We start from the raw sequence: 22,844 nt of genomic DNA, 5'->3' as shown, positions 1-22,844 counted from the left end.
TTTGATCGATATTATGAGCACATATAAAAAATATTTGTTCATATAAATCATTGCAATCACTCTTAAATTCTTAAAACTATTATTTTAGCTATCATTGTCATATTAGCTATTTAAATTTTTAAATATAGAAAAGATCATTGTATCCCAGTCTGCCAACTTCCGCGGCGTCTTCACATTTATGCTTATTGATGAGTTATCGGGTATTCGTTTAGTCCAAATATGGCAAGATTACTTCATGGATAACATCCTTCCGCCTGTGCCAGGCCAGATGATGGACATTGGGCTTGATAACTATAATCAATTTACCAGCTTCTTGAAGGGTTTTCACACCAATGGAATCGGCTGTAAAAAACTTTCGTTTGGTAAAAGGTATAACGTCCAAATTCTCATCATAGTAACTGAAATGACTAAATAGAATTGATTAGTGGTTACAAAGAAGAGTAATTATTTGATAACCAACCTGGATTGCCAAGGAGTAATTACGTCGTCATTAGGTCCGCCAATCATTACAAGCTTGTTGAGCCGCACCATACCCATCTTGAATGAGGTGGAGTTTGAGGTTTGTTTCTCGTTGTTGATCAGCGGCAAGAATTCACTGTACTTCATGTACAGCTCTTGCTTGTGCGGATCGTTCCAGTAGCCACCGACAGAGGTGTGCTGCCCTACCCGTGAGTAGAACAACTCGAAGGCCGTCTTGGCCGCCAGATCGGGAAAGATAAGGTGTAAGAAGCTTGCTAAAAGTGTAACAATTGATTATACTGATAAATCCAATCGTGTTCAAACTCACTTCCATACTGCCCCGCCTGTGGGGAGGAAAGGGATATGAAAGTCTTCACATTGTGGTCCGGAAGGCTCTGAATAGCTGCTCGAGCCAAGAGGCCTCCCTGGGAGTACCCTAAAATACAGATAATTCCGATTAAAAGATAAACATTGCTTGAATTTAAACGAATTTAACCTACCCAGAACAATAATTCCCTCAGGATGTAGTTTTCCGACTTCATGAAGGTAATCCCGAATCTGGTCGACTTGACGCCACGCATTCTCCAGACTGTACCATCCGTTGAACTTGTCGCAGTTATAAACTATAGTACCAGGATGAGCCTGTAAATCGAAATCGATTAAATTGCGCCTCGACTTTGACCTTGTCATTGTTTTGGTTTCTTGCGCAACGTAAACAATAACAAGGGGAATCCGATAACAAACCTCTAATATTTCCTGCACCAACATGGTCATGGACTCGGCCCCGGAGAGGATTCCGTGCAAAATAACGACCGGCCTGTATCCCAGACTAGTGGATATAATTGAGCAGGATGCGACTACTGCCAGCAGCAGATGGCCAAGCCTCATTTTCGCACAATGTATATTGTTTTCCTGTGGGTACCGGGAATACCCGTAGATAACGTGCGATTATATGGAAACCAATATTCGTTTACGGAGAAATTAGTTGTTTACTGTCTAATCGTTTCTCCAGTTGTGCGTCGTTTAAAGTTAAATAAACAAAGATCAGCTGAATCAGAGCTGGAAATATTAAAGTTAGAAAACGGAGAGATACAACACTAGTGTTGGATAAAGGGGCTGCCAGACGGGGATGTATTTTTTTATTGCGCGGTAAAATTCTGGCAACGCCAGACATTTTTAAATTTAAAAAAATGTGCAAGTAGTCCGGTGCTTGGTGCTCGTCTTCCATTCAAACGCATCCAAAGAAAAATCCTATCCATCCTCGCGGGCTTCTACCAATAGTAGCTCCTAGACCCCAACAAAAAATTTCATTTCAGCGGCGGCTAGAAATCCCGAGTTCTAGTACTTTCTCTTAATCATAATAACCATTCCAAAACAAAAATTATCCAAAAACTTAAAATAATGCTCATTTATTCACTTTCAACTTACACGATCGTCGTTACGTACTTTGCACTACTGTGTCTTGCGTTAATTTAAGTCTAGGTGCAGCTTATTAGCTCCGATATTAATATCTATGCTCTGAATCATTACTCCACTCTGTGTTCTCCACAACATCCTTGTTTCGTGTTTTGGGGGCCGGGAACAAAGGTGATTTCAAGGTATATCAAATGACAACACTTAACAATTTATGCTTAGGGCTAGGGCGGCTTCTCAACCGTTTGTTTTAAAGAGTTCTCAATCTAGATTTGTGGTTTTCCTTCTTCCACAGCGCTAGTAAAAGAATTCCAGCCCTCACCCGGCCACTTCCTCGCTTACAAAGTCCAGTTTGACCACCTCCGCGGGCAAGCACTCCTCTACATCGACCTCATTCTCCTGAACGTTGATGCGGTTGAGGGTCATCGATACATCTGGGCCACACTTAAGACCCGCTGGTGTTCCAGTTTCCGTTGGCATTGTCGCCCCAGAAGTAACAACAGCAACTGTTCCAGTTGCTGCTGCCGGAGGATTAGAGGTGGTACTAACCACATCCTCGGCAATCACAACCGCGGGCGCTAGGACTGTTGTGACAGCAGCAGGCACTAAGGGCAGCACAGCAGCGCCTGTTGTTGCTGTTACCGCAGTAGTGGAAGTTGAAGTAGGCTGCTGGATAATGATGTTTTCCGTGATTGTGGGTGTGTTTGCAGCTGCTGCCGCTTGTGCTGCCGCCAAAGCCGCCGCCTTCTGCATCTGATGATACTGCTTTACTGTGACAGTGGTGCCTGTGTTTTGCTGGAGTGGCTGTTGCAATATGATTTGCTTGGGTTGTGCCACCAAAGCCACATGCTTAAATACTTGAGTTGGCTGCAGTTGCTGCTGGGGCTGTTGAGGCAGGGAAGGCTGCTGTGGCTGGGTCTGTTGTAACTGTAGCTGTGGTTGTGGCTGTTGCTGCAGCTGAGGCTGTGTCTGGATAAGGGGCTGTGTCAGGAGGACCTGCTGCACTTGCTGGACGGGCACTTGCTTAGCGGGTATGCCGGCGTCCTCAAAGGCCTTTTTCTTCAGAGCCTGCCGTATCTGGGATCTGCAAGAGGTAGTTTATTAGCTTTAGTCCGTAAAGTTGGCCATGTTCCCTCGCCAGTGATTCACTTACACGGTGCGGTTCTTGATGCTCAGGCTAATCTTGCTCAGGTCGTCCGAAAAGCGCATAATCGACGAGTGCAGCATGTCGATCTCCTCGTCTGTCCACTTCCTGATGGCGAGGGAACATGTTAGCTAGGGACAGGGCTTTCCTTACACAACTTAACTTACCCCGAAGGCGACTCGGCGTTGGGATGCAGCTGCATGGTGAGATCGCCCAGTCTGCTGAACGCCTGTCCGGCGGCCGTGAATATCTCCCCAACCTGCAAGTTCCCATGATTCGGATGCAATCGGTTAGCCAGTTGTTGTTGTTGCTCCCGGCCCGCGTGCAAATTCAAAACAAACGCAACCCCCGCCGCCTCTGCCAACACCTTCACCCCCCGGTGGAACAACAAATTTCCCACTCGCAGGAGTGAGACAAACGAAGACGACTCTCAACTATCGACTCTCTCCCGCGCCGCCTTTTTTTGCGGTACGGGTAATTGGAGTTTCGGCGGCGGAAAAAGATGTTACCTTGCTGGCGGGCCGGGCGGAGCACCTGTACCTACCTTTGTAGCCGAGTTCATGGCGTTGCGAGGCGTTTGCGCTATTTTTTGCCCGTAATTTTCTGTTTTGCCTCAGCGTAAGCTTGTATGGTGTTTGTCAACACTGAAAACTAGGGCTGTTGATAATATATAAAAATATCGATATTCATTGTATCTATGCCGACTATCAAAGTTTACGCGATATCTTCAAGTTTTTAGTGGTTTGGGACTTTGCTTAATTTGGCTAGGATTCCTAGTTACCTAGTTCCTAGATTTAATTTAAACTTCTCTTTATTTTAGAGACTAACAAAATAACATTTAAATAAAGAACATAAAAACATAAATAGGAATTTTAAATATGTACACTTAATATGGAAGAACTTAATACTTGTATGTACGACGTGACTAAACTGGCGGCTGGCCCGCTTTGAAATTTTACGATATTTGGCCGCAGATATGTAATCTCTTCCATAAGAATGGACAATTTCATACACCCGAAATACACCTCATATTTCTGTTGAAGATGTGCCATTTGGTTTTGCTGACATTCGCATTGTTCCTTGAATAAACCACAATAAATAGAAAAAATTAAAAAAATAAATCAACATTCAATTTTACTAACCTTGAGTGAATTAATCTCCAAATTCTTGGAAGCATCGCTACTTTCCATTTGGAGTATCATTTTCTGAATGAGGAAGTCGCGGCAAACACAACGCTACCGGATGATCCTCTTGGGACACCCTTTCATCGCCATTCCCATTCATATCTACAATATCGGCATCATAATAAAAAATATACACTGCATATGTCAGGAAAAGAATACACTTGCCTGCTGCATCAGTCGCAGTTTCGGAATCTGGAAGGTTGCTCCAGCCCGATTGTCTACGATTGTTATCGTAATCCATTATTCGTCTATTTCGGCGCTCCTAAAAAAAATATAGCTTTAGTCACTTAAATATGTTTGACAGTTGACCTTACCCCTGATTCTGTTTCCGAGTTGCGATCTGAGCCATTCCCTGGAGCAACTGGCAGGAACTTTTTTAACTTTTCCAACTTATCTTTGAGCGTGCATATTTCTTCGCCCTTATCGCGATTGTCAATCAACAGACTAGAAATTGTTTTATCCCGAAGATCTAATTCTGTTATGTATTTAGATTTATTGGTTATCTGCAATAATATTTTTAATACAACTCTGCGAAATACAAAATGGCACTAGTCTTACCAGTTGTGACTCCAAGTTGGAGATAAGCAAGTTCTTTTCAATGTCATGCTGCTGGAATTTTTTCTGAAAATTGCATAAAATTTAATTTTTAAAAGAATTCAAACGGCTCTATCCTTACCTTTTCATTGCGGAGCTGTTCGATTTCCTTGGTTGCTTGGGCAACCGCCTGCCGATGGCTTTTATCTCTGGCTTTGTTAGTTTCTAACTTCCTTTCCAATTTGAGAATCTGCCCCTTCATCTTAATCTCACAATTCGCTTTGGTTTCCTGATAAATAATTTAAACGGGTTAATAATTAAGAAACTGGAAATTAAACGAAAACTTACAAGTTTGGCCTGCAATTCATCACGCTCTTCGGTCATTTTTAGAAGATTCTTCTTAACAAGTTCAATATTCACATGTAGGCCAATATTCGTTTTAGCGTTCTCAATAATTTTTGCCTTAAACTCATTTTGCAGTTTCGAGTATGATTCACATGATGCAGCAAGCGCTTTTTGCTTTTCCCTCAGCTGGACCTCCAGATTTTGGGAATTCTGTGAATTCTTCTCAATATCAGCCTCTAGTTTTTCTTTACGCTCATGGAGGAACTTTATCTTCAACTGTAGTTCTTTAATGAAGCCGTTTAAATCTAAAATCTGCTTCTCCTGTTTTGATGCCTGACTAGACATTCTGTTTTTTAGATCCGCCAGTTGCATTTCAATATCCTCTTTTTTCGCAACGGCCGACTTCTTTTCTTCCAAAGCGAGATCCAGATCTTTGCGAAGCTTTTCTTTTTCACGGTTTTGTTTGAGGGCTTCCCCATCCGCCAAATTTAGTTGGTTCTTCAAATGCTCGATCTGTACTTTTCGTTCGGTGCACAGGTTTTTAGCATCAGAAAGTGAAGATTTCAGTTCCTCTTGGGTGCTAAGGAGCTCTTTGCCTTTAATCAGTTCTTTCTCTAAATCCACCACCTTGGCCGCGAGTGTATCGGCATGCTCTTGAAGCGCAATTTTTTCACTGTCTTTTTTGGCAACTAAATCTTCATGCTCCGCTTTCAGTTTGGAGAACTTCTCCCAAGTGATTGAGTGCGCAGCTTCTTTCTCCTTGATCCTTGACTGCAGGGCGATTATCTCCTGCTCCTCTTTTTCATACTTTGCCTGGAGCCCATCTTTGGAATCGCCAAGTTTCTTTAGTTGTAGCTGCAAATTCTCCACAAGATCTAGGCTTTTTTTGTTAGAAATGTCAAGCTCATGTTTTTCTATCGTCAAGTGTTTTAGTGATATATCTAGGTCAGCCTTCGATTTCTCCAACTCCAGAACTCTTACTCTCTCAGAGTCCCTTTGGCTCACCATATCCTCAAGGGACGAGTTCATCTCGTTCATTCCGGCTAACAGAACTGCCCGCTCCGCTTCGGCTTCCTTCAACTTATTTCGTACTTCTATCGCATCTAAATAATCAGCCTGAGCTTTCTCTAGTTTTACGCGCAGAAGTTTTTTGAACTCTTCCAGTTCATTTATATGGGATGTAGAAATATGTCTGTTCTCTTCCTCGAGCTCACAGATCTTATTCCTATGAGCGTCTCTCTCAGTCTCTAGTTCCGTCTTGTAGTTAGCAGTTAGGGCTTCAACCTCCTCTTTCTTAGTGCTAAGTTCTACTTTAGTTTTCTGTAGCTCGTCTTGGACTTTGCCGAGTAGTTTCCGGCCCTGGTCCTCCTTGCTCTGCAGAACATTAAAGCGATCGTTTAGACTGGAATTCAATTTCTCCAACTGGCTGGCACTGCTGGACAGCTTCTCGATCTCAGTCTTAAGTTTCTCTATGTATTTGTCCTTTTCCAGGCTTATTTGTCTCTCGATCTTCTGCCTTGATGACACCGCATTGTTCGACTCAGTTAGGAACTGCTTTCGCAAGTTAATGAGGTTTGTCGATGTTTCTGCCAGCAACTCATCCTTGCTAAGAAGCTTCTTTAGAAGTTTGGAAACCGTATTCGAAAGGCGGCGCTCTTCTTTTGTTTCTTCTTCAATTTCCTTATTGGTCAAACCGACTAAGTTGTATTTGTGCTGCTGTATTAAGCCGTTCAAAATAGTAGCAGCGGTGCTATCCTGAACACATGACTGATCCTCGATAAATTTGGCTGAATCCAAGTAGAGCTTAAGGCGAAGAAGGTCGGTACTCTGACTTCCTTTTAGCTTAGTAGATGTAAAGAGGTAGCAGAATTCCGAGTCGGTATGGAGTTCAATTTGCAGGATTTTATCCGCCAGCTCGAAAAACTTACACCTAGAGTGTTGGTTCTTCGCTAGATCAGCATCCTCCAACTTCAAATCGCAACTCGAATTCTGATCAAGAAGTTTCTGCAGGCGGTCGTTCTCCTGCAAATAGTCCATCACCTGGGTGGACAGGGAGTGATTCTCCGTTTGAATTTTAGCCAGTTGCTTTTTGAGCTTCCCATTCTCCGCCTTCGTAAGAGATTCGTAGCTTGAAGATTGATCTAGTTGGAGCTTTGCATTTTCCATTCGTTCCTTTAGCGTTGCAATCTCGTTAAGAATCTGCGCATTCTCAGCCTGCAGTTTAGGACATTGTTTTTCAGATGCATTGGTCTCGACGTAATTTTGAAGAAGCTTTTCATATTTTGTCTGGATTTTTTCGTAGTCTTCTTGCATAATCTTTATGTCCCCTTGCTGGCTTATCCACTGATTCTCTAAAGAGTCGTACTGGCCCTGAAGCTGCTCGAGTTGCTTGCAATACTCGCTTTCCTTAGTCACCTCGCAACTGGATTGATCATAAGCGGACTGGACACTCTCCAGCTGCGAACGAGTGGCGGCAATCTCGGCACGTAGCTTGTCGCATACGCATTGAATCGCCTCCATGTCCTCGTCGTCGGTAAGGTACAGCAGGCGCCAGAGGTCCTGACTATTGTTCCAGATACGTTCACAGCTCGACTGGAGGTCAGGGCATACAGAACGCAGTTCCTCCTCTTTGCTATCACGCAGCACATCGCGTGACATTTGCTTGAGGTAAAGTAGACTCTTTATAGTTGAATCCTTCTCCGAGATCTGAGTCCGCAACATATCGAATGTTTTCTGAAGCGTCGTGAACTGATCTTGAAGCCTTTGTATCCTCAGATTGAATTCCTCCTTCGTCACAGCCAGGGTATTGATCTCGGCCAGAAGGGCATCGCTATCGCTATTTGGCGGATGACAAAAAATCGAGTTAGTTCAGTTGATATTAATTTTCCAGTACTGTTAAAATTAAATATTAAGGATAAGCTTATTTGCCTTGTTTGTATATCTTTTTTTTATGAAAAACTAAAGAAAAGATTCCAATAAAGAAAATTGTTTACTCTAATCGCCCCAATGCACGACTGTTTGGGGGAACCGGGAGATTTGTGGAAGGCCCACTAAAAATAGCAGCAGCTGGCGGCGTTCAAGTTGAAGTTGCACCAGGCGGCGGGCTGTGTGGGATCTACGACAGACATAGCCAGACTCCGAGTAGTCACATTACCAATTGCATATTTTGTATAACATTTGGACGCACTTGCTCTTCTAAGACACATATAATAGAGTAGTCTATAATAGTCTTCTGAAGACCTACAAATTATTTCACTATTTACTCACTATATTTATCTCTGCCTGTTGCAGTTAGCGAAGCTATTAGCTCATTACATCACAGTGTATCACGATGGGATCAAAAGTAGGAATCGTACATACGTACATATATACGCCACCGATCACCCAAGTCGAAGAATTGTGGGCCGAATTCTTTGGAGTCCGAGAAGCGGGAGCGTGCTGGCTGATGGACGGCAGTAAACACAATGAACATTTCCGAATTCGAGCGATCAAATTATCAAGAAGTTGGCTAGGTAACTGGCTTCCCGACCGCCTGGCTTATCGCCCCAATGTCAAAGACGCGAAACGATCGAGTGGGGCGTCATCGCTTCCAGCCCAGTCGACAGTCGAGAGTCTATTGGCGAAACTGGCTCAATAGACGCTACCTACCCGTCCTCCCGGCCCGCTACCGAACGCCCTAGCCCTCTACGCTTGGAGAGTGTTTGCGTTGGCGTTTGTTTTTGTTTTTATTTTCGTTTTCGATTTCGATTTCTTCGCGACTTGCACCCGCAACTCGAGCGTGGAGCTTGCTCCCCAACGACTGAGATCCAAATAAAGAAAGAGAGGAGAGCGAGCGAAGACTGCGCCAGAAGACTCGGGCGTGAGCCGCGTAGAACAGGGCCCCGGCCTATTCACCACTTTGCCCACTCAGGTGCCAGGTGAGCGGCCAACAGAGGTGGATTACGAGATTCAAAATAATGGAAATGGTTCAGTCCAGTTGGCTATTGTTTCTTAACGGGTTGTATGCAGTTAGGATTTTCAAAAAATCGAAAATACATTTTTTATTTTATTCCAATCTACACATACATGAGCATGAGTATATGAGCATGTCCTTTGCCTTGGTTCTATAAATATTTTCTGAGCTATACATTAATATAAAAAGAGTTTCATAAAGGGAGCTGGAAAACTTTCAAGGACTTTAAAACTTTTATTAAAACAGTGTTTCTAAAGACGTTGGATCTATGAAAAAAACAAGTTATGGTGTTAAAAAATGTGCATTTCAAAATACCTCGTTTGTTGCCTGAATTGATGAATTCAAATCAAAGTTTTCAATTTTAGATATTCGAAATCGACAAAAACGAGATCCGCAAAGCTCCATTTTTAGACGACTTTTCTTACAAGAAGTGGAATCAGAAATTTTTTGTGTATGATTTCTTCATAAAAAGATCTCTTATCTGTTATTCTAAAACCAGAATCTTCTTAAAAATAGCTCAATTATAATTTTCTTGAAACATCTTTAGTTCTCTTGGTAGGAAAATTTAAAAAATCCTGCTTTTTTGGGTCACGCAACTTTGTATATCTTCCTAACCTATGGATGCATTTTTTCTTATAATCTAACGTTTACGTAGTAAAAAATGATACAGTTAATTCAATAAACACAGTCCTTAGTTTAAACTAATAAACATTTTAGACACCCTGGTTTTAGCTTAAAATAGAACTCCTACTCCTACAAACTGCCTTTCTGCCTATAAATAAATGGTCATTAATAAATTATTTATTTTTAGAAGGCGATTCAAATAAACAAACTGAAAGACAAATGGAAGAGGATGAACCACAGATGAAAATTATTGACCCCCATTACTACTCACGTTGAGGCTTCCAGTTCATTCTTTTTTCTGTCTTCAACCGCAGAGGGTTTTGGCACCGCATCGTTGCTTTCTTCAACTTTAGAGGGTATTTGCACCACTTGTTCTATATTTGCGTTTTTTTCTTTACCTCCGGAGGTTTTTGACACCGCATAAGTAAGTAGTACTTTTGTGAAAATTGTATCAAGTTCAGAGGGTCTTTGCTTTCTTTCAACTTCAGAGGGTATTTGACCCGCTTCCTTTGGTTCGTTATTGGATTTTGGGTCATCACCTTCGGAGGATTTTGGCCCCGCATCTTCAACATTAGAGGGCATTTGCACCGCATCCTTATGTTCTTTATTTGCATCTTCACCTTCGGAGGGTTTTGGCACCGCATCATTAAGTACCGTCTTCTTCATTTCTTCAACTTTAGAGGGTATTTGGATTCTTTCAACTTCAGAGGGTATTTGACCCGCTTCCTTAGGTTCATTCATTGCTTTTGTTTTTTCACCAACGGAGGGTTTTTCTTCATCTTTAGAGGGCATTTGCACCGCATCCCTATGTTCTTTATTTGCATCTTCACCTTCGAATGGTTTTGGCACCGCATCAATAAGTACTTTCTTCACTTTTTCTTTAACTTTAGAGGGTATTTGGATTCTTTCAACTTCAGAGGGTATTTGACCCGCTTCCTTAGGTTCATTCATTGCTTTTGTTTTTTCACCAACGGAGGGTTTTTCTTCATCTTTAGAGGGCATTTGCACCGCATCCCTATGTTCTTTATTTGCATCTTCACCTTCGAATGGTTTTGGCACCGCATCAATAAGTACTTTCTTCTTCATTTTTTCTTTAACTTTAGAGGGTATTTGGATTCTTTCAACTTCAGAGGGTATTTGGATTCTTTCAACTTCAGAGGGTATTTGACCCGCTTCCTTAGGTTCATGCTTGAATTTGGGCCTATCAACTTCGGAGGGTTTTTGCACCGCATCCTCCGATTCTTTTTTTGAGTTTCTGTCAACTTCCGAGGGTTTTTGCACCGCATCCCTAGTTTTGTTTTTTGCCTTTTTGTCTTCAACTTTGGAGGGTTTTTGCACCGCATCCTTTGTACCAGACAACGCCAAGTTGTTCCTCAAAGATGTGACAGTGGAATGGCGCCGGAATGGTATGCGAGAAGGGGCTGGAGGTTTGGGTTTCTGCACCTGTAAAGGCTTGGTTAGTCGAGGTAGTGGGGTGTCCTCGGGAAAAGGTACACGATTTTGAACGGGCCATGAACTGCGTCGTCGCTTTTGTTGCTGCTTCTCGATCAGCGAGTTGGTGAATATAATCTTTGAGGATTTTTGTTCAATGAAATGCTCCAGCTCAGATATTCTTGATTGGTTGTTGTTCTTGCGCTTCTCTTGAATAAGCTGTTTCTTTAAATGCTCGATTTCGCCTTCAATTCGCTTCAACTCCGTATCATCATAAGGAACGTTATTGAAGATAGGCCTGGTGCTAATAGTCATGGCTTTCTTAGCTAACTCAAGAGTGGTCTGAGTTTCGTTTGAAACGGAAGGATTAATCGTGACAATAAATGAAGTTACTGCATTGCCGCAGAGCGATTCCTGAAGGATGCGCGTGAGCTTAGAGTCTCGAAAACTTGGCATGCTGCTGGTCTTTTGTTTAGACTCCAAATCCGCCAGTTTTTTTATAACGTTTTCAAGAGAGAGGAGGCTGTTGTTGATAAATTCCCTTTCTATTTGTCGCTTTTTTGTGGCGCCCACTTGTTCTTTTTCATAACCAGCGAGATCCACCAGATTCAGAATGCTTTGCCTTGCAGCTTCGTCCGCGATACCTTCACATTTGTGGGATTCCATAATCTGCGAATTATAGCACACGTTTCTGGAAGTTACATTAAAAACTATAACATGGACTCACCATACGAAAAATTCCATGGGAACGGCTTGACCGACCATCCATGCGACGCTGTTTACTGCCTGTGGTTATTAGCTGAAGGAGCTCATTTTCCGAGGCAACAATGCTCTCACATTCGATTTTGACCAATCCAGAGCTTGTTTCTTGAATCTTAACGTCTTTTGTCTTATCCAGTAAGTCAAACATCTTGTCGTTATAAATTTCGAAGTAGCCAACGCGAAGCAGAATTATTCGATCCATCTGCTGAAGTATCTGCTGGAAGATCTCCTTGGCGGCCAGCGCCATCACTCCCGGATTTAGTGTGTCACCCTCCATGGTATATGTTTTTCCTGTGCCATGGACCGACCAAATACCAAGGCATCAGTACACGATCGAGAGCCTCAAAAGTATAAATACTCACCAGACGCATTCTGGCCGTAAGCAAAAATAGTCCCGTTCATTCCCCTCATGAAGGATCCGACTATGCTCTGGGCCATCTTGTCGAACACCTCCTGGTTAGTGGCTCTCTCGTCGAAAGCATGGTCTGTTCAGCATGGAAACGCTATAGGCATGGGGGAAGTCCAGTTCATGGCAGACACTTACCAAAGACCTGGGTCTCATTCTGGCTTCCTCTTCCTTGTATGCTTTGCTTATCAATCACCCTCCACAGATGGGAGTGACCTTGTTCGCACGGACACACTCTAACGCCCACTCGAATTCGGCGAGATGTCTTCGTTGACATTGTTTAAAATTACTATATAAAATTAAGGGCCTTCAAAGAATACACAAAAAAGCCGCCACAAAAAATAATTCAAAAATGCGGTACAAATAAATTTCGAAAATCACAACACGACCTTTCAGTTGGCGCGTTAGAATAATAATAAATTTTAAATCTCCATTGCCATTCAGACTTGAATTTGAAAAAACACCCGCCTCCTTAGCTGTTGTTTCGAGAGACGTAGAAATTGATGTACCAGGCCACTACAAAAAAAGCCGCCAACTTGGCTATTGTGTCAAAAACTTAGCTACAATTTATCGAAAAGCTCGTTCAAATGTAAAAAATAATTTTTTTATAAATATTTTTTTGGAAACAATCTTTTGCCTGATTTAAGTCTATTTTTATATTGATTTATTATTTTTATAACATAGATTAGATGTTAAATATATTAGATGGTAAATATATTAGATGTATCGATAATTAAAAGCCATTTTTTCATTTTTCATGGAACTAGGAATCAGAATCCATTGCCTTTTATGGCGGCATATTCGATTAAAGAGAAGTGGTGTTTTCATGCGATTAAACTTTCCCTTCTTTTCAGTTAGTTACTTAATTTTACCTTTAATTTTTTTTATGAAAGCCCACTTTATTTTATATTTAAATGATAAATTTAAAATCTATAAATGATATATTTAATTTCTACAAAAGGCCACACATTCCTTGTCAAGTAAACAATTTCGAGAATATTTATTCGTTAGAAATTTGTTATTCTTATTATATTTTTTTTTTTGAAATTCCACCATGCAATGCCGGAAAAAGTCGAACGTATTCTTTATCGATAATGTAAACACTTGCATGTTTGGGTTGAAGTCTTCGACTCAGGAAGCATTGGAATTGGGTGCCAAGACGCCGGAAAACTATACCAGACAACGTAATGTTTCTAAAAAAATACTAAACTTCCGGTCGTTATCCTCAAAACAGTGAGTACTCTATGATGGTTTTTGGCTCAAAGCTTGTACATTTGTAAATTGAAATCCTTTTAATAGGTATCCTGAAATGGCGGCTTCAGGAATACCCCCTCTGAAACCACAGCCCCTATCTTCGGTTTACTCACATGACTACTCCGATCATAGTGCCATTGGACAAAAGATGAAGCCTCCCTGCAAGATTGAGGAAGTCCTGCCAGATGCGGAATACTGTCGACGCCCCATCAATGTGTTCTACATGCTTCCTTCAAGCAGATTCAAGTTTATGGACGACCACCTAAAAACAGATCTTGTCCCAGAACGTCGAAAAAAGATTGACTTTTTCCGTCAAATAAGGTAAATTCAATGGAATTAGTACCAAGTTTAAAACATTATTAATTGAAATATTTCAAATAGGAATCAAACTTTATTATTTTAATGAAGAAAATTTAAAATTTTGAAGAACAGTTTGGTATGAATCCATTGTAAAATCTTTCCCCCAAAGCCATTCTATTGAATTTTTTAAAATGGTAGCTTGTATTTCTTTGAAGTACAAATTTCCAAATTTTAAACAATTCAATTAGAATGGCAATAGTTATCAAAATGTTATCAATTTTAGTTGAATCGCTGAATAAAGGAAATTTATCATTCATTTCATGTGTATGTCCTAAATTATCCACAAGGTGATATATGTATTTTTTTTAATTATCATCCAATTATTAATCCTATTCTGCACGATTTTTAATTTAATTCATTATTAATATGTATCCAAATCCTATGACGTATTTTTTGATGGTTTTTTCTCTCTTTGGTTCTTCGGAAAATTGGGGAATAACTTAAAAAATTTGTATATTTATTCTCTAATATTCGACATAGAAATCAAAAAAAAAAATTCTCCGATCGATTTCTTTTCTTTTTTCGTTTTGTGGTATAAAAATTGTAGATACTTGAGTTCCACTGCCATAAATCTTTCTCGATTTTTATCCCATCCGTTAGCGGGATAGCATATTCTGCATCAAAGCTTTAAAAGATATTTTTCGATACACTTTTTTAAAAGTTTTTTAAATTAACGGAAATGAGATAGTAGTTCCGATTTTACACTGTTTTAAAGAACTAGTTCATCGTGAGTCCCATCTCTAACTGGTTCTGTTGCTGTTTTGTTTTTGACCTTGCTTCATCACTTCTCTTTCCACCACTGCCGACCAAACAGTTAAGAAGCGGCATTTTTTTGAATTCAACAACAAAGTGAGCGGTTAAACGCTGGCAAATATAAAGTCCTATACGTAAAATTGAATATTTTTAATAATTCCAAATCGAGATAGAAAATAAAGAAGTGATCGGATCTAGGAACGCCGATGGCGATCACCATTTTATTTGGAAAGTTGGAATTCTGAGTGTAGTTAAGTCGTTTTGTGTTCGTACCTTTGTGCTTTGTATTCGTGTTCCGCGAATTTATAAGATAAAACCTATAAAATGTCCGCGAAAGGATCCCGATCTATCCAGGTGGCCATTAAAGTGCGACCCTGCGAGCCAGGACTCTCGCGGCTGTGGCAGGTGAAGGAGGGCCGCACCATCCAGCTAGCTGACAGCCACGCGGAGCCCTGCGTTTTTGGTGAGTTGTTTCCCATTATCTGGACACGGCTCATTCCCCTGCCTTCTCAACAGATTATGTCTTCGATGAGGGTGCCAATAACCAGGAGGTTTTCGACCGGATGGCTAAGCATATAGTCCACGCCTGCATGCAGGGTTTCAACGGAACCATCTTTGCTTACGGTCAGACCTCATCCGGTGAGTACATCTACATACATTGCACTGTGGCTGATCCCTCAATAACAGATCGATCCTCGTGGCAGGAAAAACCTATACTATGATGGGCGACAACAAAAACCCGGGTGTGATGGTGCTGGCCGCCAAAGAAATCTTCCGACAGATCTCCGAGGAGAAGGATCGTGACTTTCTGCTGCGTGTGGGCTATATTGAAATCTACAACGAGAAAATTTACGACCTGCTGGACAAGAAGAACCAGGACCTTAAAATACACGAAGTCGGCAACGGAATGGTGAACGTGAATTGTGAGGAGTGCATAATAACATGCGAAGATGACCTCCTCCGCCTCCTCAGCATGGGCAACAAAGAACGCACCGTGGGCGAGACTAACATGAACGAGCGCTCCAGCCGTTCGCATGCCATCTTTCGTATTGTAAGTTCTACCGTTTTCGATTTTGGATAAATTTTTCAAACTCCTTTTCCCAAACTTATAGATCATCGAATCACGCAAGTCAGACCGTGCCGAAGACGACGCTGTGAATCAAAGTGTTCTGAACCTGGTGGACCTGGCTGGCTCTGAACGAGCAGACCAAACTGGTGCCACCGGTGCTAGGCTCAAGGAAGGGGGACACATCAACAAGAGCCTGCTCTTCCTAAGCAATGTCATAAAAAATCTGGCGGAGAGGGAGAGTGAGAATGGAGCCGAGCAATCGAGTAACAAGTTCATTAGTTTCCGGGACTCTAAGCTCACACGCATCCTTCAAGCTTCACTGGGAGGAAATGCCTTCACTTCCATCATCTGTACCATCAAGCCCTCGATTCTGGAGGAGTCTCAGTCGACGCTTAGCTTTGCCATGCGCGCCAAGAAGATAAAGACCAAGCCCCAACTGAACGAAATGGTGTCTGATGCAACCATGATGAAACGGCTTGAACGCGAAATAAAGGACTTGAAGGATCGGCTTGCCGAGGAAGAGCGCAAGAACGAGAGCCAACTGAAAGTGCAGGAGTTGGAGCGCTGCATAAAACGGGACATGCTCAAGATTATCTCGAGCACATCCCTCAGCGACAAGCGGCTTCAGAAACGTCGTCGTACCTGGTGTCCTGGCCCGGAGAAAAGTGCGGAAACCCAACAGGAGCCAAGTGCTGGTCTGGCAGAGAGCTCTCATCATCCTCCACTTTCCAAGCTCTCTCATCTACCGAAACCCACGTTTTTTCCCAATTCCCATATTACCGGACGATTAGACAAGGCGCCGAAGACGATCAACATCCTGCAGTCATTGGCCTTGGGTTCCAATGACAGTAGAATCGACGAGGAATTCTTGCCCGCAGACTGTATCGACTTTGATGCAGTACCACCGGCTATCCAGAAAACGAAGTTGCACAGCATGCTGCTACCTTTGACCCCTGTCGCAAGTGAGATGAAAGGTGCAACGTAAGTATAACTTCTGAATTTGCATTCCATTTCATCCCTCACCCCATCCTCATCCTCATCTTACAAATTCATTGGCTCATACGCAATATCTTAGTATGGAGAGGATCAAGGAGATCCAGGAGCTACAAACATTCACAAAATTAGAAAAGCACTTCGATGTGGAGTGGGAGAAGTCGCAGGTGCTTCAGGAGAAGTTGGATCAAGTCACAGCCGAGAAAGATCAGTTAGAGCAAGATTGTTTGACCAAAGAGCAGCGGTGAGTTTTTCAATTGTGGAGAAATATTTGAAAAAGGTATTCAGGTAACGCTTAATCATGCCCATCAGCGCTAGACACTTGTAGATCTTTTATTTTTCGAATCAATTTATCAAGTTCATTATTTTTTTAGATGTGAAGCTCTGCAAACGGAGGTCAGCGCTTTGAAGACGGACAACTTGGAAGCGAGCGATAAGCTAAAATGTTACGAGGAGCAGCTTAAAGCTCTGAAGGATACAATGGCCAGATTGGAGGTGGAAAACCGTGATGCAGTCACTCTGGAATTCCAGTTCAAATCGCAAAAAGAAAGATCCGCCCAACGGGAAAAGGACCTTCTATCCGCCCTCTCAGAAAAGGACGCGGCCATAGAGGACCTTAAAAAGTCCCTTGAGGAAATGACTCGGGATCTTCGCAACAGCAAGGAAGATCTCATGCGCTCCATGTGTCAACCGGCAGAGTCTCAGGTCTGCCACAAGTGCGATGAGCTGGAAGAGGTCGAACTTAGATCGAACAACTTTGAGAAACAATGTCAGCAACTGGAGGCCGACAACCAGCGACTCCAGGTGGAGATGGATACTTTGAAAGAGAGTCTCGAATTGGAGCAGAGGAAGCTAGCTGAATCTTCAAAGTTCGAATCGTTAGCAGCAGATTGCAAGGAGGAGAATGAGGCCCTCAAGAAACAAATCACGGATCTGCAGAATAGTTTGGAAGAGGTTGAACTTAGGTCGAACAACTTCGAGAAGCAATGTCAGCAACTGGAGGCCGACAACAAGACCCTCCAAGTGGAGATGGATACTTTGAAAGAGAGTCTCGAGTTGGAGCAGAGGAAGCTAGCTGAATCTAGCAAGGCGGAGAGTGAGGCTCTCAAGAAACAAATCACGGACCTGCAGGCCAGCTTTGATGAGATCCAGCGGGAATATGACTGCCTCTCCAATCAGCTAATGGAAAGTGTCCAGGAGAACGATGCTTTGCGTGATGAGCTCAAGCTTCGCCCATTAAGCGGCTTGGAGTCGATGAAGAGTTCCGGAGTAGGCATGGAGAGCAGTGTATATGAGCCAGATCTTTCAGGAGAGTTTGCTAGAATTTCAGATTCGATTCACCAAATAGAAGTTCAGCTTAGTTCTGGTTGTAGCCGCATATTCCGAGCTATGAAACTTGAGAATAGTCAAGATCAGGGCATACACCTCCTTAAGCTGTGTCTGCAGTCTGCGAAATACGTTGAGGATGAAACTTCTCCAACGGATTCTGGCGATTCCACAGTTCTCAAAGGATTGATTAAACAGCACCGATTCCAAATCATTAGATCCAGTGAGGCGCTAGTGGAAGAAAGATCAGCGGAAGAGGAACGACTGCACGCGATTATTTCTCAGCTCCAGTATGAGATTAAAGAGAAGAATGATCTGCTTAAGGAGGAACTGGTGAATATTAACGAGATGCGAGAACAGATAATTACCCTTGAGTCGGCTCTTCTCGAGAAGAGCGTCATCGTCAACAAGGTGGAGGACTATCAGCGGCAGATTGAATGTCTTGAGAAGCAAAATGCAGAGATTTCGATGGTGTGCGAGGAGCTGCAGGAGAAGGCCCTCAGGGACAGTACACTGTGTGAAAGTATTCTTCGTACAGATGAGACCCTACCGAGTCCGATGCCGGCGCAACTGGAGACCGAAGAAATGACTATTCTGAAAGTTTCTCTCGAGGAACTAAACGCCAAGGTGATTCAGTTCCAGGGAGAGCTGGACAAACAAGTGAAAGAGTTGCAGCTGAAGAATGAGAACATTGACCAGCTGCAGGCCGAGATCCACGAGCTAAACGAACGATGTCTATCTATGGATGTGAGGCAAGTGGAACTGGAGTTGGAATCCGAGGAGAAGCAGCAGCAACTCGATCGCCAAGCACAGAAGTTGTCCGATGATAGAACTCTCATCGACAAGTTGCAGGAATCGAATGCGAATCTCCTGGATCGCAGTATTAAGGCAGAGAAATCGTTAGCGGAACTTCAGGAGCGCTTGAATGCAATGGCTAGCATACAGGATCAAGGAAAAATCTCACCGGAGCAGGAAAAGCAACTAGAAGAGCTACAGGAACAGCTTCAAAATGCAAAGGAAGACCTCAAATCCAAGACGGAGGAGATAAATGATCTTAAGCTGGAATATTTGCAGAAGCTTGAAACCTGCGAGAGCGAGAACCGTGCCAACTTCCGCAAGTACAACCAGGAGTGGGAGGAGAGTAGGGACAAATACGAAAGCAATGTTGCCACATTGAAGGAGCAGCTGCTGCAGGCTGAACGGGAGTTTGCTGAAATGACGGCCAGCTACCAGTCTGAGCTGAAGGACATCAAGGCCTCCCTCGAACTGAAACTTAATGAAGCAGAGGAGCAGCGGAACAAAACCGCTGATATGCACCAAACTGAGCTGGAGGGGATCAGAGAAATCCTGAAACAGAAACTAGCAGAGCAGGCTGAGGTTGATGTTCTCCACTCCATGGAACTGGAGAATGTTCAAACAACGCTAAAGGAACAGTGCAGCAAAGCCGAAGAGGAGCGGGAAAAAGTGTTGGCCAAGCTGGAGGAGATGAGGTGCACTTTGGCGGATGCTGTGAATCAGAGGAATTCCGACAATGAAAAGGTCCTTGAACTGGAAAAGTTGAAGGGCGAGCAGGACTTGGCTCTAGATGCTCTCAAACAAGAAATGCGGGAGATGGAATCGCTTTACGAGAAGAGTCAGAAACTGGTGGAGCAGTTGCAGATGCAGATTAAAGCTCGCGATGAAGACAACAGCGACCAAGTGATAGTAGAGCTTCAGAATAAGTATCACAACCAGAGCATCGAGTTGGAAAGTCTTATGAAGGAGAAAGAAATCCTGAGTTCAAAGCTAGAAGACGCCATTGCACAACAGGCTGTATCATCGCAGAATCTGCAGGAGGTGCAGCTGGAGTTGGAATCTTTAGTTACACAGAAGGATGCCCAAAAAAGTGACATGGAAGATAAGATAGAAACCCTCAAAGCCAAAATATGTGACCTCGAAGAATCCCTCCAAAAGGCGCAGCAGAAAGCCATTGAACAGGAGGAGCTTCGTTCCCAATATGAGGAGCTCAAAGTATCCCTCGCTGCGGCGCGAGAATCTGGCGTTGTTATGGAGGAAAAGGTGGTTGACCTAAGCTCGCAACTGAAGGAAGCCCAAGAAGAAGTGACTAGAAAAGATCTCGATGTGCAGTCCCTTCGCGAAGAACTACAGCTTGCTGTGAAAGCAAGGGATTCAACCAGCTACGAAAAGGAAACGCTTCTAAAGCAACTAGAAGAATCTGAAAACGAGATAATCAATCAGGCTAATAAGTTCCAAAAGCAGGTGACCGACTTGCAAGCATCCGTAGGCGAGCTTAACTTGAAGATACAAAGCCTTCAAGAGCAAAAGATCGAAGTGGAGGGTAGGAACGAGGAGATGCAAGTGAAACTAAAGAACTTCCAAAACTTGCAAATACAGTTGGGAGAGGAAAAGAAAACCATTGTCCAACTGCAAGAGTCGCGTTTAGAGCTGGAAAGGCAACTTCAATTCAAGGACGCCACGCTTTCTTTGAAATCTGAAGAGTATTCGAGGGAAATAGAGGCCAGACACAAGACACTTACTGAACTTAACCAGCAGTGCGAGATACTAAGAAGCGAAACAGTAAGTTACACTTTTTTTTTTATATTCCGAGGATTAAACTATTACTTCTTGAGCAGAAAACCAATAAGATTTTGGAAACCCATCTGAAAGAGGAGCGCCAGCTTGTTTCCCAATTAAAAGAATCTCGTATGCATCTTGAGGAGAAGTTGCGGGCCAAGGAGGCTGAGATCAACCACAGATCCGAGGAGATCCACCAGGAAGTGGAACAGGGTCGTCGGTCTCTTGGGGAGCTTACCCAGGAATATCAAAAGCTACGCTTGGAAATCGTAAGTTTTTTTTATACCATTCTGGTTATTGGTTTTTATTTCTCGCTGCTTTCAGGAAAATAAAACCAGTATTTTCGAAGAGGAAAAGGAGCAAATGGACTTGCATTTAACAAAACTTTCCAAGGAAAACAAAGAGATGGTTGGGAAACTGCAAAGCCTGGAGGAGACTAATGTTAAAAATATGAAACTTGTCAATGAATTGAAAGCACGGAATGCGAATATCGAGTCCATGCGGGAAGCCTCTGTTAGGGAACTTGAGGTTACCAAGGAAAAACTACTCGAAATGAATCAGAGGGTCCAAGTACTCTCTACGGAAACTGAGAAGCTAAGATCGTCTTTGGTGAGTTTGGATACAATTTGTAGTTTATTGTGTTTTAAACTTATTAATTTTTAGAAAACAAAGGAATCAAGTTTCCGGTCGGAGAAGGAACGCATGGACGGTACTATTTCTAGTCTGCTGGAGGACAAGCGCAACTTGGAGGAGAAAGTCTGCACCCTCAATGAAATTTTGAAAAAGCTTGAGAGCGAACTGGCGTCTGTCCAAGCATCTGGGTTGAAAGCTAACGGAAGCAACTTGTCTTTCGACTCGAACGCATCTACTGGATCAGTGGCATCTACTGCACCTAGAAAGAGTCTAGATCGCAATACAGGTCTACCAGTCCCGAGAGTAAGTATTGATTTGAAAGAAAGTATTCCAAGTATAAGGGTTCACTCTTATCTTTTTCAGAAATCCTTGAGCTCCGAGTTAGAGGTCCGCAGAAATCGGCGTATCAGTGTCCATGATGAGAACCGAAGACACTCCTACTGGAATGATGTCCGCGAATCATCCACCATGACGGATCCCGTGGGTAAGTGTTGCTTCTTGCAAGATTGGAAGCTTTTCTCTAATCCTTATCTTTCAGATAGTAATTGTAGTTGCGCTGAGCTGAACTCGAAATTAGAGACCTGCCAGCGGGAACTGTTTATCCGTGAGAGTCAAGTGACTGCCCTCAACTTGGAGTTGAAGCATCATCCGCTTAAGGAAGAAAATGCTCAGCTCAAGAAGCGGATCACGGTGGAGCAGGAGAAGGCGCGCTCCGAGCAAAGGCGGCTCAAACAGAAAATCCACGATCTTACCATTAAAATAAATGATCTCTCTGAGAAGTGTGGACCATCCAGTACGGGTCCAGCTAACAGCGGAAATCCCTCTGTGGTCTCAACTCAAACCCAAACCGAATCCGAACTGGAAAAGGTAATGGAGGAAACAAACAAGAAATACCATGAAACTGTTCGTTTGTGTCGCTTCCGTGCCGGTCTCATCAAGGATCTGGAGGAGAAGCTGAAGCAAAACGAAAATATGGACACTTCCAACATTTGCTCTCTAACTAATGGCCAAATTAGTTCCCTGAAGGTCAGTAAGCTTACAATCTTAATTAGTTACCTAATTTTTTTTTAACAAAAACCCTTTCCAGGCGCAATGCGAAAGTCAGAAAAAGGAAATGCTTACTCTCCGCGAGAAGTACGAGGCTGCGAAGAAGGTCCTGGTGCTACGAAAGGATGAGATTCTCGAGTTGAGGGAAAAAGTATCTAGCCAAACAGCCAAATAGGTTTCGAATTTGTAACTAGGATACTTTATTCGCTTAATGTATATATATAGAATTTCAAATGAAACCCAAGTTTTGTTTTCAAGTTCTTACAATTATAAACTTTAATATTTAATATGGTAAGAAATGGATTTATTAAGTTTTTCCAGATTATTAATTTGTTGAACTATTTCCAGATCCATACTAAGTCTTAGCTGGAGGATCCAGCATGAGCTAGTGAAGCTACAAGCTAATTAATCCTAAGGAAAGGAAATTTATTATAATTTTATGTTTTAAGTGTGGTGTTGCATTGGTTTGGTGTAAAGTTGTATTTAAATGTAAAAAATATGTAATTTGGGTGAAGTTCTTAATATATTTCCACTATATTTATACGTCTTTTGGTGAGACTTCCCTACTTTTACAGGATATC

The 22,844-nt window shown here is 42.6% G+C and overlaps 5 protein-coding genes across 8 annotated transcripts; 2 read left to right on the top strand and 3 right to left on the bottom strand.

Moving 5' to 3' along the window:
* Nucleotides 1-43: 43 nt before the first annotated feature.
* Nucleotides 44-1,528, bottom strand: Ppt2 (palmitoyl-protein thioesterase 2). The gene is made up of 5 exons (XM_017251858.3): nt 1,204-1,528; nt 960-1,101; nt 788-895; nt 461-734; nt 44-407 (listed from the first exon to the last, which is right to left on the bottom strand). Exons 1-5 carry the CDS (start codon nt 1,345-1,347, stop codon nt 209-211), a joined length of 867 nt encoding a protein of 288 aa, XP_017107347.2. The 5' UTR covers nt 1,348-1,528; the 3' UTR covers nt 44-208.
* A 324-nt stretch (nt 1,529-1,852) lies between these two features.
* On the bottom strand, nt 1,853-3,685 carry LOC108132385 (AP2-associated protein kinase 1). 2 transcript variants are annotated; one of them, XM_017251793.3, is made up of 4 exons: nt 3,561-3,685; nt 3,184-3,275; nt 3,026-3,124; nt 1,853-2,956 (listed from the first exon to the last, which is right to left on the bottom strand). In XM_017251793.3, exons 1-4 carry the CDS (start codon nt 3,576-3,578, stop codon nt 2,191-2,193), a joined length of 975 nt encoding a protein of 324 aa, XP_017107282.2. In that variant the 5' UTR covers nt 3,579-3,685; the 3' UTR covers nt 1,853-2,190. The 2 variants fall into 2 exon arrangements, with proteins under 2 accessions (XP_017107282.2, XP_017107283.2); XM_017251794.3 differs by lacking the exon at nt 3,026-3,124.
* Nucleotides 3,686-3,827: 142 nt separating this feature from the next.
* On the bottom strand, nt 3,828-12,677 carry LOC108132384 (uncharacterized). Of its 2 annotated transcripts, XM_017251788.3 has the most exons (11): nt 12,393-12,677; nt 12,211-12,333; nt 11,814-12,139; nt 9,927-11,755; nt 5,083-7,915; nt 4,877-5,023; nt 4,759-4,821; nt 4,515-4,703; nt 4,366-4,462; nt 4,159-4,302; nt 3,828-4,095 (listed from the first exon to the last, which is right to left on the bottom strand). In XM_017251788.3, exons 1-10 carry the CDS (start codon nt 12,529-12,531, stop codon nt 4,196-4,198), a joined length of 5,853 nt encoding a protein of 1,950 aa, XP_017107277.2. In that variant the 5' UTR covers nt 12,532-12,677; the 3' UTR covers nt 3,828-4,095; nt 4,159-4,195. The 2 variants fall into 2 exon arrangements, with proteins under 2 accessions (XP_017107277.2, XP_070133956.1); XM_070277855.1 differs by lacking the exons at nt 9,927-11,755; nt 11,814-12,139; nt 12,211-12,333; nt 12,393-12,677 and adding an exon at nt 8,347-8,744 and having other exon boundaries at nt 3,838-4,095.
* Nucleotides 12,678-13,224: 547 nt separating this feature from the next.
* LOC108132275 (uncharacterized) lies at nt 13,225-14,124 on the top strand. Its single transcript, XM_017251604.3, has 3 exons — nt 13,225-13,487; nt 13,554-13,829; nt 13,890-14,124. The coding sequence occupies exons 1-3, from the start codon at nt 13,309-13,311 to the stop codon at nt 13,909-13,911; spliced, it is 477 nt and encodes a 158-aa protein (XP_017107093.2). The 5' UTR covers nt 13,225-13,308; the 3' UTR covers nt 13,912-14,124.
* Nucleotides 14,125-14,649: 525 nt separating this feature from the next.
* Nucleotides 14,650-22,811, top strand: cmet (CENP-meta). 2 transcript variants are annotated; one of them, XM_070277853.1, is made up of 13 exons: nt 14,650-15,084; nt 15,138-15,260; nt 15,326-15,672; nt 15,734-16,671; nt 16,766-16,927; nt 17,058-20,586; nt 20,643-20,852; nt 20,908-21,192; nt 21,247-21,519; nt 21,580-21,700; nt 21,755-22,242; nt 22,304-22,554; nt 22,612-22,811. In XM_070277853.1, exons 1-12 carry the CDS (start codon nt 14,946-14,948, stop codon nt 22,436-22,438), a joined length of 6,750 nt encoding a protein of 2,249 aa, XP_070133954.1. In that variant the 5' UTR covers nt 14,650-14,945; the 3' UTR covers nt 22,439-22,554; nt 22,612-22,811. The 2 variants fall into 2 exon arrangements, with proteins under 2 accessions (XP_070133954.1, XP_070133955.1); XM_070277854.1 differs by lacking the exon at nt 16,766-16,927.
* Nucleotides 22,812-22,844: the final 33 nt, after the last annotated feature.

The sequence above is a fragment of the Drosophila bipectinata genome, chromosome 2L (assembly GCF_030179905.1).
Source record: "Drosophila bipectinata strain 14024-0381.07 chromosome 2L, DbipHiC1v2, whole genome shotgun sequence".
NCBI lineage: Eukaryota > Metazoa > Arthropoda > Insecta > Diptera > Drosophilidae > Drosophila > Drosophila bipectinata.
This window is presented reverse-complemented; position numbering and strand designations above follow the sequence as displayed.